The sequence below is a fragment of the Eriocheir sinensis genome, chromosome 21, assembly GCF_024679095.1.
Source record: "Eriocheir sinensis breed Jianghai 21 chromosome 21, ASM2467909v1, whole genome shotgun sequence".
NCBI classification, from domain to species: domain Eukaryota; kingdom Metazoa; phylum Arthropoda; class Malacostraca; order Decapoda; family Varunidae; genus Eriocheir; species Eriocheir sinensis.
In genome coordinates, this window is record NC_066529.1 from 9,763,606 (window position 1) to 9,777,502 (window position 13,897).

The 13,897-nt window shown below is 42.4% G+C and overlaps 1 protein-coding gene across 24 annotated transcripts in view; it reads right to left on the minus strand.

Annotated features, from left to right (window-relative positions):
• LOC127001642 (acyl-coenzyme A thioesterase 1-like) overlaps window positions 1–13,897 on the minus strand; it is a 111,853-nt gene that overhangs the window by 11,846 nt on the left and 86,110 nt on the right. For 23 of the 24 annotated variants that reach the window (XM_050866577.1, XM_050866573.1, XM_050866567.1 and 20 more), the window contains 2 exons: window positions 10,732–10,891; window positions 189–357 (listed from right to left, as the gene is read on the minus strand). In XM_050866577.1, coding sequence (XP_050722534.1) covers window positions 189–357; window positions 10,732–10,891 — 329 coding nt within the window. Of the gene's footprint in view, window positions 1–188; window positions 358–8,071; window positions 8,195–10,731; window positions 10,892–13,897 lie in introns of those variants that run through there. The other variant, XM_050866581.1, reaches the window with a different exon arrangement.

Sequence of the window (13,897 nt, forward strand, 5' to 3'; positions counted from 1 at the left end):
CCACCTTAATATTCATTAAAGTAGGGATGCAACATCTTGGTAGTTGACTGATGTTGGTTTGCTTAGGTTTAAGGGCAGATCACCTAGTCTATAGAGTCTATGCGCCTGAACATCTACTTAAATTTAGTCACCTTCTGGCATATGATGATGATGATAAGGATAATGATGGCAAATAGCAATTGTCTAACCTGGTGGTAAGAACAGGGATCCACGCACGCTTCCATAACGGACTGGGATTCGCTGGACTCCTGGAGCCATGTAGTGCCTCATGTGGCTGGTTGTTGACAACGGTTCCCTTCTATTTTCATCCAGCAATTCGTCATGACTTAGATGGCCCTTAAATGCTGAAAGAGTCACCTGAAGCATCAAATGATCAATTAGTTGATTACACTGGGTTACAAAAAATAAATTTTGTAAGGTGTCTAATTTTTTTCAACTGATTTAGGACAAATTTGTACCGCTGAATCCGAAAATGGCACCCATTTTTCTCGATCAGGTCAGGTTTTTGTGCTCAGTCGATATTTTAAGAAATCTTATCTTATAACTAAATCTATTACATTTTTGTGACATTTTTCGGTTAATTTTTGTTATTATTTCTCATCCGAAATTGTTTTATAAGATAAACAAAATCGTTTTCTAACACAATTCATTAATTAAATGTTACAAAAATTGATAAGTGTACATTGAATAGTAGACATTGATAAAGGTAAGTACAAGTAAACTTGATATTAGGTCATCATTGTCGAAAATTCAGGGCATGAACGTCCGTTTCTTCGAACCCTATAGAATGCTCAGCGGTAGGGATGTCTCTCTTCAGAGTCCAACAGTAATCAGCCATCATGACTGCATTCCAGCATTCCTGATACCTGGTCTCCATCTCTTTCATGTCTTGATGGAATCTCTCCCCCTGCTCGTTGCTCACTGATCCCAGATTCTCAGGAAACCGATCCATATGTGAGAATAAGTAACGCATTTTGATGCTCATGTTGCATCCGAGGTTTCTGAAAGCAGTCAGCATATTGGTGACAAGTTCTGCGGAGTTCCTGTCCTTCTTGTTGCCAATAAAGTTCTTCACGACAAGAACAAAAGCCTTCCACGCTTCCAGTTCCACTTCGTTCATTGAGTTTTCAAACTCTGGATCTCTGATGAGCTGACGGAGTTGGAAAAGCATGGCACAAGTAAGTGAAGCAGCCACCATCCTTGTCTAGAGCTTTGGTGAACTGTTTGATCAAGCCGAGTTTGATGTGCAGCGGTGGGAAGAGTATCCTGTCTCTGTTCACCAGAGGGTTGTTAATGATGTTCCTTGCTCTGCAAGGCAGCAATTCCTCCCGTACAGGCCAGTCCTTCTTCGTGTGATACTGAGCTTTGTCCCTACTATCCCACATGCACAGAAAGCACGGGGACTTGGTGAACCTGGACTGTTGTACCAACAAAAAGTTCACCATCTTCAGGTCAAGACAAATCAACAACTCATGCTGATCATAATGAATTTTCTCCAGCACATACTTCACCGCTTCAGTGTAGTCGAGTGAGCGAGGGGTATAGAGGCAAACTGGTTGCCGTTGTGCAGCAAAATGCATTTCAGCGATCACTTGCTGCTGTCAATGAACAGTCTCCAATCTTCTTGTTGGTTCTGTGGCACACCAAGCTTGTGCAGAAGGTGTACAATATCTGTACAGTACACCAAGTCCTTCTCTTCAGAGAAAAAACAGAGGTACTCTTGATGTCTGTTGCGGTAGAAGATGATGCGAGCACTGTCAGAGAGGAATTTTCTTCCCTTCAATCTGGATGCCAACAGTTCGGCAGAGGACTTTGACAAGCCGAGATCATGAACTAGATCATTTAGCTCCTTTTGGGAATAAGGATGTAGAGCATCATTGTCAACAACCACTTCTTCTTCATTTTGAGGAATCTTCGTCACTAATGTCAGGAAGTTCTCCAGACAGGTACTGGAATTTCATCACAATGAGCTACAGGACGACGTGCTGATTCAAGATCAGGATACAGGTAACTCTCGATTTACGCGAGTATTGTGTCCTTGAAGAGGTCGCGTAAATCAAAAACAATGTAAATCAAACAAGAGGTAGGTTTGTACCTTTATTGCCTACTGTATCACTCTGACTCCTCTCCCTCTCGTGGTTCCTCCTCTGGCTGCCCTTCCCCTCATGGTAGCTCAGCAGCGAGGGTGTTGTTGTTGTTGCTGAGTAGCGTGGCAGCGTGGGTACTGTGTTGTTGTTCAAGTGGCGCGCGGGAAGAACTGAGCTCAGCTGTGTGGCCGCGGCGCCGTGTGAGTCCAGTTGCGTGAGACATCTGGTGGCCACTCCATAAAATATCGCGTATAAGTGAAAAAACGTGTAAATTAAACGTTCATTTGGACTTTGGACCCCGCATTATTTAAAAAACGCGTAAACCAAACTCGCGTAAATCGAGAGTTACCTGTACTTGAGGCTGCTCCGGTTCTTTCTGTTGATCCCAGTCAAATCAATAACGCAAAAGTAGCAGTCAGTGCCAAGGTTTGTAGGCTCCCTCCAAACCACGGGAATTCCAAACTTAAGCCAACTCTTCTTGCCCTTGGTCCAACAACGCAACTACTCGTCTTGCATACCATGTGTGGCGCCCAAGCTTTATCCTGGTCACCAAGTTTCATACCGAAATAAGCATGGTAAGCACGCTTTATGAAACCTGTGACTGGATTCCTGTTAGGAACAACGGTGTATTTGCCACAGATGAAGCAGAATACATTGGGCTTATTTTTGCATTTCATTCACCTGCAAAAGAGAAATACTAGTTAGTAAAAAATTGGCACATGTAAACTCTTCAGAATTCGTTTATTTAAAGAAATAAGAAAGAATTTTGCCTCAAAAAGTTGACCTGATTGCGCAAAACCAATGTGATTTTTGGATTCGCCACATCAAAATCGTCCTAAATCAGCTAAAAAAACTTAGACGATGAATTTGTTGTTGGCCAGTGTTAGCTTATCCTATAATTGCTATCTAAACCTAACACTTACAAACAGTGGTGCTACACAGGAGTGGATAGAAGACTTTGTTTTGGAAAGATTAATAGTAACTATTAATCTTTCCAAAACAAAGTTTTATCCACTCCTATGCAATATTGCCAATGACACTACTCTGTATTTACTCACAACAAGAGTTATATAACTCAAAGCAGGATGCTACAAAACACATAACCTCTAACCTTGCTATTATTTCTGAATAGGGCAGAGGGAAGGTGTCCTTCAAGACCTTAAGACCTCATTTTTTTTGCCTGGCAACTTGGCATAAACTTCCAGGCATCTACCCCCTATTGTTTGATAACACAACTGTCTAATTTTAAACTCAATACTCTTGGTCTGTCCTTAACTCAAACTCTCAACTAGAAACTACATATCTTGTGTCTGGCTAAATCGGCTTTCTCGATGTTAATTCCAAATTGCCTCCAACAGTTCTTTTTCCCTTCCTGGATGCTAACTATGTATATACTACAAGGGCCTTGTTTGCCCATGTATGTCTTATCAGCTACCAATCTTAGTGACTGACTTTTGTAAATTTTTCTGCAAACTTTCATCCCTCTTTAACTTTTATTCATGTACTCATGCTAACTGCTCTTCTGAACTTGCTATCCTCATGCATCCATCACTCCATGCAGTCTCACTGCACACAACTCTCCACTTTAGTTTATTTTCAAGCTGTCTAATGCCTGATTTTTTAAACACTGTATTAGTCTTCATTAACAATAATGTTCAATAATTATATGGATGGTGTTATGAGAGAAATGAAGGGCAAAGTTGGGGAAGTTGGAGTAAAAATGTACGCTGAGGGGAGGAAGTGGGTGCTGAATTCAATCTTATTTGCTGATGACACAGTGCTCATTGCAGAAAATGAAAGTGACTTACAAAAATTGGTCAGTGTTTTTGATAGTGTATGTGAAAAGAGAAAGCTGAAAGTAAATGTCAACAAAAGTAAAGTGATGGTTTGTGAGCGAAGTAGAAGTGAGGTTGTGAATTTTGTATGCCCATATAGAGTGGGAATTGAATGTGAAAAAGAATGCAAAATAATTTTGAATGGTGAAGAAATGAGGAGGTTAAAGAGTTTAAGTACCTTGGATCAGTTATGGGTAAGCATGGTGGTACAGAAGGAGAGACAAGAGAAAGGACATTGCAAGGAAGAAAGGTGGTAGGGTCTTTGGGACGTATCATGAATGGCAGAAGTGTGAACATGAAGGTAAAGAGGGATTTGAGAAATACAGTAATAGTACCAACCCTCACATATACAAGTGAAACATGGGCCTGGAATGAAAGTCAGAGGTCTAGAGTGCAGGCAGTGGAAATGAGTTATTTGAGGAGTGCATGTGGTGTGAGTAGAATGGATGGAATGAGTAATGAAAGTGTGTATGAGCATTTTGGAATGTGTCACGGGGGTGAAGGGAAGAAGTGTGGAGTGGTGGAAGAAGTGAAGCAACAGACTTTAAAGTGGTTTGGCCACATGGAGCGAATGGAGGAGAGTAAGATGACCAGGAGGGTGTATGTGAGTGAGATAGAGGGAGGGAATGTTAGAGGACGACCCCCAGTGAAATGGAGAGATACGGTGCAGGAATATGTCAAGGAGAGGGGTGTAAGATCCTTGAGAAACTTTGAGCAGGCAAGGAGGGAGTGTCTGGATAGAGAGAGATGGAAACTCTTCTGCCGTGGCCATCCCTTGGTGGGAGCTCCTAGGAGCAGGCGTCAAATGGTTTTGTTGATGATTTCATGTAACTTTTTAAGACTGAGTTTGCGATATGTTGACTTGGCTCTGTTAAAATCCAACACTTCTAACTGACTCTGTCCCCAAAATGGAAGTCAAACTGTTAATAAATACTAATATGATGTTTAAGAAATCTGGCTCAAGCTCCTTAGGCAGAAATGCATAGATCATAATAAGCAAGAGTTCATCAGAAATGTCAAGATCATGATTAGCAAGAGTTCATAGGCTCAAGTACCTTTTGTGAACTGCCTCTTCACCATTTTGGACAGCACGAGTACAAGCATGATTGAACCAGGGCTTTTTTAGCATAAGGAGAAGAGAAAGTACATATGAGGCGTGTTGTGCAAAAGGGAACTAACCCTCAAAAATGGCGGATTTGAGTTACAGGTGGGAACCTGTTGTTCAGAGGTTTAAAAATCTTGTGGTAATGTTGGATAGGGCAAAAGCAAACATCCTAGGGGGTGTACAAGGTCCAAAGTTGTTTGTTTTGGTCCAACATGTGGGTCAGACTAACTTTCAGCTGGGAGGCAAAAGGGAACTAAGCTGCGAGGGTGCTGTGGCCAATGAAAACGGAGAATTCTGATGCAATACCCCACTCGGCCAATCAGAGCGCGCCTCGAGTGTTGTGGCTGCCATGCTTAGTTCTCTCCTCCAGCCCTTTAAATCAGTCTTCTAATGACCTTTAAAGCACTGTGTTTTCGAATAAAGTTTTGTAATGTATTACATACAGTATACCCCACATAAGTCGGACCAATTGGGGGGAAGGCCAATCCGAGTTATCCGTAAATCCAAGTTGCTCGAGGGATTTTTTTCACATTTTGCATGCCTGTTACCACTAACAGTTGGAATGGTCTGTGTAATGCATTACATAAATAGGTACCACATACGTGGCGCGCGCACACACATACACACGCGGCGTACACACACAAAGACACACACACACAAGTACCGCACCATGAGCTCGGCACGGCTCACACCTCTCTCATGGTCCTGTATAACAGCCATTTTGTCTGCCACCGACAGCATCTTCAGCTTCCTAATTGACGTGGAAGACACAGCCTTGCCCTTAGAAGCCATGGTAGAATTACAAAGGCAACAATATGGGCTACAGAGCGAGCGAAAGATGATGGAGACACTGCCACGCACTTGCTAAGTCAGCTGTGTAAACACTGATCTTGGCGCTGGCACTGCCGGCTTGGCGCCCGTTTCGCATCTCCAACGTCTGGGACTTCTCAAATGACTCGGACCCCTCTATCAAACGCTTTTGTGTGCCTCTCAGTTAAGCCTTGTCGTTGCTATGGTAATGGCGTCTCACTGACAGGAAAATGGCGTCCGTTGCTCTCTCTCTAGCTGTTCTGGCAGCAAAATGGCGTCCGCTGATCTTCTTGACGATGTTTAAACATGCATCACTAGCTGTTCTGGCCGACAAGCTCCTAGCAACAGAGGATGAAAAGAAGCTGCAGTGGTTATTGTGGCACAGAGAGGTGAAATTCAATGGAAGCACTTATTATGTGTTTGTTTGGGCCGCCATATTTGCTGATGACATCATCACAGCATGGTGGCGCTCCACCTCTCCAAACTGAGCTGCAGCGAGCAGTCCGGATTGGGAATCTGGGCTGCGGCGTCATGCGTTTGAGAGCACACGGATTGGTCCGTGTGGCCTGAGTCGCTCTCTCAAACGCAGCCCAGGGGTATTTTAGCCAGTATATAAGCCGGGTGGCTTAAAATTACTCAATCAAAGGGCAGAAAATCCCTACTAGTGCACTCGGGATAAAAAAAAAAAAAAAAAAACAAAAAAGATCCTGAAAGTGTCCAACTTATCCGATATCCTGCTTATTCGGGTATGACTTATGGGTTTACTGTACTATTATAAATCAATTAAATGTCTAGTTTAGATCTTTCATGCCATTGAGTTTTTAATGAAAAAAGTAGTACGGCTGAAGTTTTTAAAACTTCGTCCCCCTAATTTTTTAAATTTTTATAAAAATCTCAATGGCATGAAAGATCTAACCTAGACATTTAATTTGATATATAATAGTAATACATTGCAAAACTTTATTCGGTAGTTACAAGTACAGTCACCTCTTGATTAACAGGAGGGTGTTCCTGGAGATGTCTTGTTATTTAAAATCACGTTATTTAAACATAATTTCCCCATAAGAAACAATAGTAATAGGGGAGGTTACATTCCTGGACACTGGGAAAGTCTGCCTATTTTGGGGATTTTGTTACTCTAACCTTATTAATACATTAGTAGGTCACGGAAACAACAAAAACACATTCTCATTTTATTTACATTTGTACTTCACTTTCAACACTCGACACTTGCGTTGGCCACCGTCCCTCCTCGCCCCGCACTCCCGTCACCAGCCGCTCCCTTCACCCACCACTCTCCACCTCACTTGCCTCCTTCCTCTTCCTCTGACTGGTCGTCGTGCCGTTATGACTAGTTGTCTGTCAATCCTCATCCCGCCTCCCTCCTCACCCCGCCTCCTTCCTCACTGTGTCTCCTTCTCACTCATGTCTCCTTCCTCTTCCTCCAACTCCTGGACCTCTACTGTCTTCTTTCGAAGAATTGATCAAGTTTCTTGACTTCTTGGCAGCACTTTCCTGTGAGGAGGTGGAAGGACACTTGGGTGCCATAGTAGAGGTGAAAATGCAGTGTATTCCAGAGAAACGTTCCATTCACAGTGGGCTAGCTTCAGACTGAGGAGAAACAGAGCGTCTCAGCGTGGTTCCCGACAGAAGTAAATGAGGTGCGCATGATGTCATTGAGCGTGGCGTCATCGATTAACGCTGCGTTAAATCGAAAATATCGCGTAAGTTAATCGTATCTCCTTAAATATAAACTCGTGTTAAATAAAAAACGTGTTGTTTAAACTTGTGTTATTCAAGAGGTGACTGTACTTAACTTTGACCGCAAGTTACTCAAAACTAAGGTCGGGCGGGTTAGTTCCCTTTTGCACGGCACGCCTCATATGAAAGGCACTGATAGGTAGCATGTATAGTAGGCAGGTCGGGTGTGGCAATGTAGCTGCTCAATACTTGCCATCACGCCTTTTTTTTTTTATGGGGAACCTGATGGTCGGCCCAAGGCTTCTTTCCGGTGGGTCCTGATGGTCGGCCCAGCCCGTTCTGGCGCAGGCGAGTGTTTATAGTGGCGCCATCTTGCATTGGCTCATGCTGCCCTCCCAGAGTTCATCTTTGATCCTAGAATCTAGAGTCCGGGTTGATAGGTGGTCTTCTGGACAGCATGTGGGTAGTTTTAAGCCACTTTGGCGGCTGAAAATCCCAGCTTGGTGGCACCGGGCGGGATTGAACTCGGCCCTCCTGAACATGGGGGCCGCATTTGACGACTCAGCCACCGCCTATGTGGGGTCTGGGTGTTTGGAGGTGATCATGCTGCTTGAGGAATCTGCTGAGACCTGCAGCTGAGCCCCCGACGTATCCTCCTGGGACAAAGAAGAAGGCAACGGGGCATGACAGCATGAGGGTGTGTGGGAGGTGCGATTCCTCACTAATTTGCTCTGAACTCTATACACATTGTCCTCGAGTTATGATGTCTGACTTATGACCACTTGAACTTGGACGGGGCCGACAATGCTAATTTCTCACCGCAGATAGACTGCTTGCATATGAGACAAGGCTGACATTTCAAATATCCTGTCATAGATAGACCAACTGTTCGTTGAAGTGTTGCCGGATGGTGAAAATTTTCACCAGATTGGGAAAATCAGATTAAATTTGAGGCTTGGTGGCAAAAAAATGAAGAATTTGGAACCAGACAATATTTGGTGAAATATGGTGAAAATATATTCAATTGATCACTTCATACTAAGTTCATAGTCTGAGATCACCACAGTCATTATGAGAATCGGGAATGAATTCAAATGGTTGTCCCTTCTACCCCCCAAAAATCTAAAATGACAATCATTTACTCAGAAGCCATTGCAGTTGCAGTAACTGTGCCTTTCTTTTTCTTTTTTTTTTTTTTTTTTGTTATTGTTTTATAGTGAAGGATGCTAAGTTTGGTGGTCTGGGAAGCTGGGCAAAAGGATGGGGTGTGAGTGAGGAACTGATTGTGCGAAGACTGGCAAGGTTAACCCCTAAAGGACTGGAGGTGGCTATAGCCGCTTTACCGGGGAAGGGCTGGAGGCGGTTATAACTGATTTCCTATTTTTAAGCTAAATTTAGCTACGTTTCGCCTTTTTTCATTGTACACTCGATGGCAACAATGCCCGCGAACCACTCGCAGCACTTATTGGTGCTCTTTCATTCTCTCCCACGCTCTTATCACGTAAGGAAGCACTGACAGTGATTTGGACATGTCCGATTCCCTGACCGCTCCCCATCGCCCGGTCACCTCAACGCCATGAGTGACATGACATTGACACATTTTTGTTCTTGCTCTTATTATTTGTCTTATTTTTGGTCTTGTTCTTGATTATAAATAGAGAAAAATAAAATAAAATACTAGATTGTAATAAGTGTGATTATTATTTTTACCATACCTACTGCACAAACTAGGCTATACTGGCTCTCACACTTCCCTGTAGGGCATAAACAAGATGGAAAGTTCTGCTAGCCACACACAAGAGGGGCTGTATAGCGTGGAAAGAGTGTATATTATAGTATATCTTGCGCAAAGAGAGCATGGGGCACCCATTTTCTTTACTCCCTAGACATAGCCAGGGAGGCAAATCGGACACATGGCGCGCTCACCCCAAAAGTCTATCCTATTCAACTCGCTGTTTCTCCGCAACCACGGCACGTAGAGACTTTTGGATGACGTCATTAGAAAGAGGAAGACTTACTGGTGAGTACAAAATCTATCTTATTTACACGTGCAATGTAGGTTAAGTGTAGAGAGTATGTGAATACAGGCAATTTTCAGGGTTTAGCATGGGAAAGCCAGTCCCAGCGATACCGAAAATACAGCCACCCCCGGTCCTTTAGGGGTTAAGGAGCCATTAAAAAGGCATTCACTGATGGACTGATTGAATATTTGAATTTGTCTTTCTTAAAATAAATTGACCTATTCATGCAGTACTTTCAATGCATTGTCTATGAATAGTTCCACTTCCACTGGAGTTATTGAGTTCCACTTGAGGTACTTGAACCAGTAGCTGGGCCCTCTAGTTTGTAGAAAAATAGTGCTGAAAGTGTGGTCAGTGGCATTGTATTTTAAGGTATATGTAATAAATTTTGCTAAGAACCTTGTATTATATAATCTTAATCCGTTGGTGAAGCCTGTGAAATTTTCATGACGGTCTGGCGAAATTAGCATATCATGGTCTAGCAATGCTGATTTGTTTACACAGTTTCCCTGCACTGCTACCCCTCACCTCTTCCACCACTTTCATCTCACACCAGCCCAAGTGGTTGCCCCAGCTCACCCAGCTTTTTACAATAATGACTGGGAAGATGAAGTGTCCAGGTATAAGTGGACTTGAAAAGAAGAAAAGAAAAGCAATTGATTTAGAGCTCAAAAAGAAAATTATTTTTGAGCATGAGAATGGTATACGGTATCTGTTTCTACCATCTCATATGACGTAGTCTTTGGGTAAGTGTTAAATGAGATATCCGGGCATGAATAATATCAATATTTACCCAACTGTCAGAGCAATATAATGGTTAGTATTCATTTGCATTACAAATGAGGCCTCAATACACTCAAATGAACTTAAAATTAACTTGAAAATTAACAAATGACAAAAAAAAGCACCAAAAATAGGAAACTGCAATAAAGGAAATGTTTACCATATTAAAAAAAAGTAATTTCTGCCTTACAACCAGCCCATTGGTCCAATGTTAATTTTGTGAAATAAGATGCAATCTCTGACCAAATTCCCGCACTGGACACAAGACTACTGTAAATTACAACCAACAAAACAACTTAGTAAAATTGACAAAGGTCAGCAAGTTCATTTTCATGCTTATTTTACTGAGGTTTTCCAAAGACATAAAAATACAGGGCCTTGTAACTTACTACATTAGGGTTCTCCACATCTTTTTTAAAGAATCGAGTGTATTTGTGTTTCTGTAACATTGGAGACAGGGTGGCAATGGGACCCATGGGAAACAGTCCCTTGTAAGAACCACCAAGGGACTCCATGGTGTTGACATCCACATGTCCATTATCATTTGCTCTGAAACAGAGAATATCATATTAATATTGCTGATCACGAAGTACGACTGATAGAAAGTCTCTGACAATATTAATATATCTCCTTCTCCTCCAATTATTTGATATTTTCATTTCCCAATGAAAAGTTTAGTGGTAACCTCTTCATACTGTTACCCATTTTAATGCCTTAATTTCCCATTATTGATTCCACTCATAAATCCTGTATAGATCTTGTAGCCTCTTACACCTCTCTTCAGATTTTGCTTTCCTCATGATCTTCGGATCTTCTGGAAACAGCCTTGCATAGCTGTTCATCCCTACTACAATGTTGTTAACTTAAAACAGAAACATTAAAGGGTCTGCACCGAACCCTGAAGAACTCTGCTTGTTACTTCCCTCCACCCTGACATTTCGTCCCTTATTACTGTCCTCATACATCAGTTTCTCATTCACTCAGTCCTGAAGGCTCATTTTCAATCTTCCTAAATGCTCTAAATTCCAGAGTAGAAGATCGTGTGGTACCTAATTGAAGTCTCTCTTTAAATCTAGGCACAAACAACCCAACTGTTTATCTCCTCTAACACATCAACCCTTCTCGAGTAGATACTCAACAAATTGGTGACATGTCTTTCTATTTCTGTGTGTGTGTGTGTGTATTTACCTAGTTATATTTACCAGAGCTGGGCACATCCGATCATCAATCCGATCTTCTGATCTGATCGGAACAGCAATTGGCGATTGAAATGCAAAGATTGAATCATCTTTGTAAAAGGTAATCGGACTGTGGAAATCGGAACTTCACAAAGTAACTTCCGATCACCAATCACATAAAAAAAATTGTGGTCAACGTTGCCATGGCAACAACTGACTGCAGACATTTTGAAACCTCACTACTCACTGCTTACGGTTATTTTTATACAAGTTGCTAAATAGTTTCTTCAATAAGCGTATTTATTTATAATATTAAGCGATAATTATTGATCGTTGATTTATTTAATCCTGGTAAGGTATCGTGAACGAAACGCGCAGGCGCAAAGTCGCTTTATTTACTTGGTGCTCACTCCATTAACCCAGTTAAACCGACTAACCGCTGTATCTGGTAAGGGACAAACGCATTTTTATATAATCTAAGGCTTTACCTTCTAACTAGAGTAATTCATGTATGTGAATATGACAAGGCTGTATGTTACAACTTTGTGTTACTCCGAGATTTCGTGTTGTGGTGTATGTTTCTAGTGGCAAGCATTACCTGGAGACGTAACCCGCAGTCGTTGGTGATTCGTGCCAATGTGCAAGAGTACCTATATATATACGGACAAAAGTACTCCACGTAAGATATTTCTGTCTGTGCTAATGAATCCTGCAGTAATTTTTTAGTTTCCACTCGGACTAACTTTTCATCGTGAACTCAACTATTCTCTCTACTGTCACGTCCTCTGATTATAGAATATTGGTCTGCATTCGTTTTCTTCTTATTCATCTTCAGGTGTTGATTCTCTCTCTCTCTGACGTTCCAGGGCCATTGTTTTCTCTATGTTAAGCTAGGTAAATTTCCATAATACTAATATAAATTCAACCTTGATTATTCTCTATAGTTCCCCCTCGGACTAACTTTTAACCGTGAACTCAACTATTTTCTGCAGAGCAGAGGCGAATTGGTTGATTTCACTCCCATTTTAATAATATAGCATATTTCCAACACTCTTAAGGTGTTCTGTAAGCACCTATAACATACCTGTTGGGCGCAGTTTGGAGCTGGAGTGGCCATAGCTGATGAAAAAACAATGGACACAACACTGGTACTGTCGTCTGCTTTACTCTGCTTCGGCCTGATGACGTCACGAGCTAATAATGGCTTCTCCCCGTGAGATGAGAAGAATTTGTGATATCTCTCCACTATCCAGTCAACTATCGATTTATAGGAAGTAATATGTGCACTACGTTATCATTGGTACATGGCACAATGCATTTCTAGGCTCTTCCTACAACCGGAAACATGTCCATTGCCTGCAGCGGCCTCATGCCCGTTCGTATTCTATTGTTTTTGTGAGTCCAGGGGCATACACGAGTCGCCTCATGAGTCGCCTCGTGAGGCCTAGTGTGGACACGGCTTAAGGCGTGGTTCCCACTATTCCGTTTTCACGGATCCGTCGACCGTCTGTGACGTCATCGACTGCAGGGACAGTGGGAATCAGGGTCCACCCGGACCCGCGCGTGGAGCTCCGTCGGCCCAGGCAGAGATGAATCCAAGTTAACTTTTGGGTTCGTGACGGGGGCAGTGGTAGCCCATCCAGTGATGTTGAATATTCTACATATGAAAATATGAAATGGAAGTACAGTCAAGTCGCGTATGACGCGGATTCGTATGGCACGGTTTCCTATGACGCGGTTCGTGGTCTTCCCTGGCCAAACGAGCGAAGAGTTGCCAGGTTGGATTTTTTTGCGAGGGGGAAAATCTCATGGTGGCGGTTGGGTAAATATTCACTTCATTCAGTGGGGAGAGAGAGAGAGAGAGAGAGAGAGAGAGAGAGAGAGAGAGAGAGAGAGAGAGAGAGAGAGAGAGAGAGAGAGAGAGAGAGAGAGAGAGAGAGAGAGAGAGAGAGAGAGAGAGAGAGAGAATTACATAGAAAATCAGACCACACAGACCCCATGGTCCAGACTAGGTGGTCTGTCCTTAAACCTAAGTGAATCTACATTAATCAGATGGCTCCAAAACGTTGCTTTTCTACTCTAGTTAATATTAAGTTCAAGGAAGTGACGGTCGAGCTTGTTTTTAAAGGAGTCAATCGTGTTACATTGGACCACTGACGGTGGGAGCTTTTTCCATTCTCGCACTACAACGCTGGCGAAGAAAAATTTGGTGGTCTGAATTTACTTGTCTACATTTTAGTTTTATGCCATTGTTCCTCATTCGCAAAGTGTCATCAATCATAAACAATTTCGTTCTGTCTACATTCGTGAAACCATTAAGTATTTTAAAACATTCGATCAGTTTTCCTCAGAGGCGACGTTTCTCAAGAGAGAACAT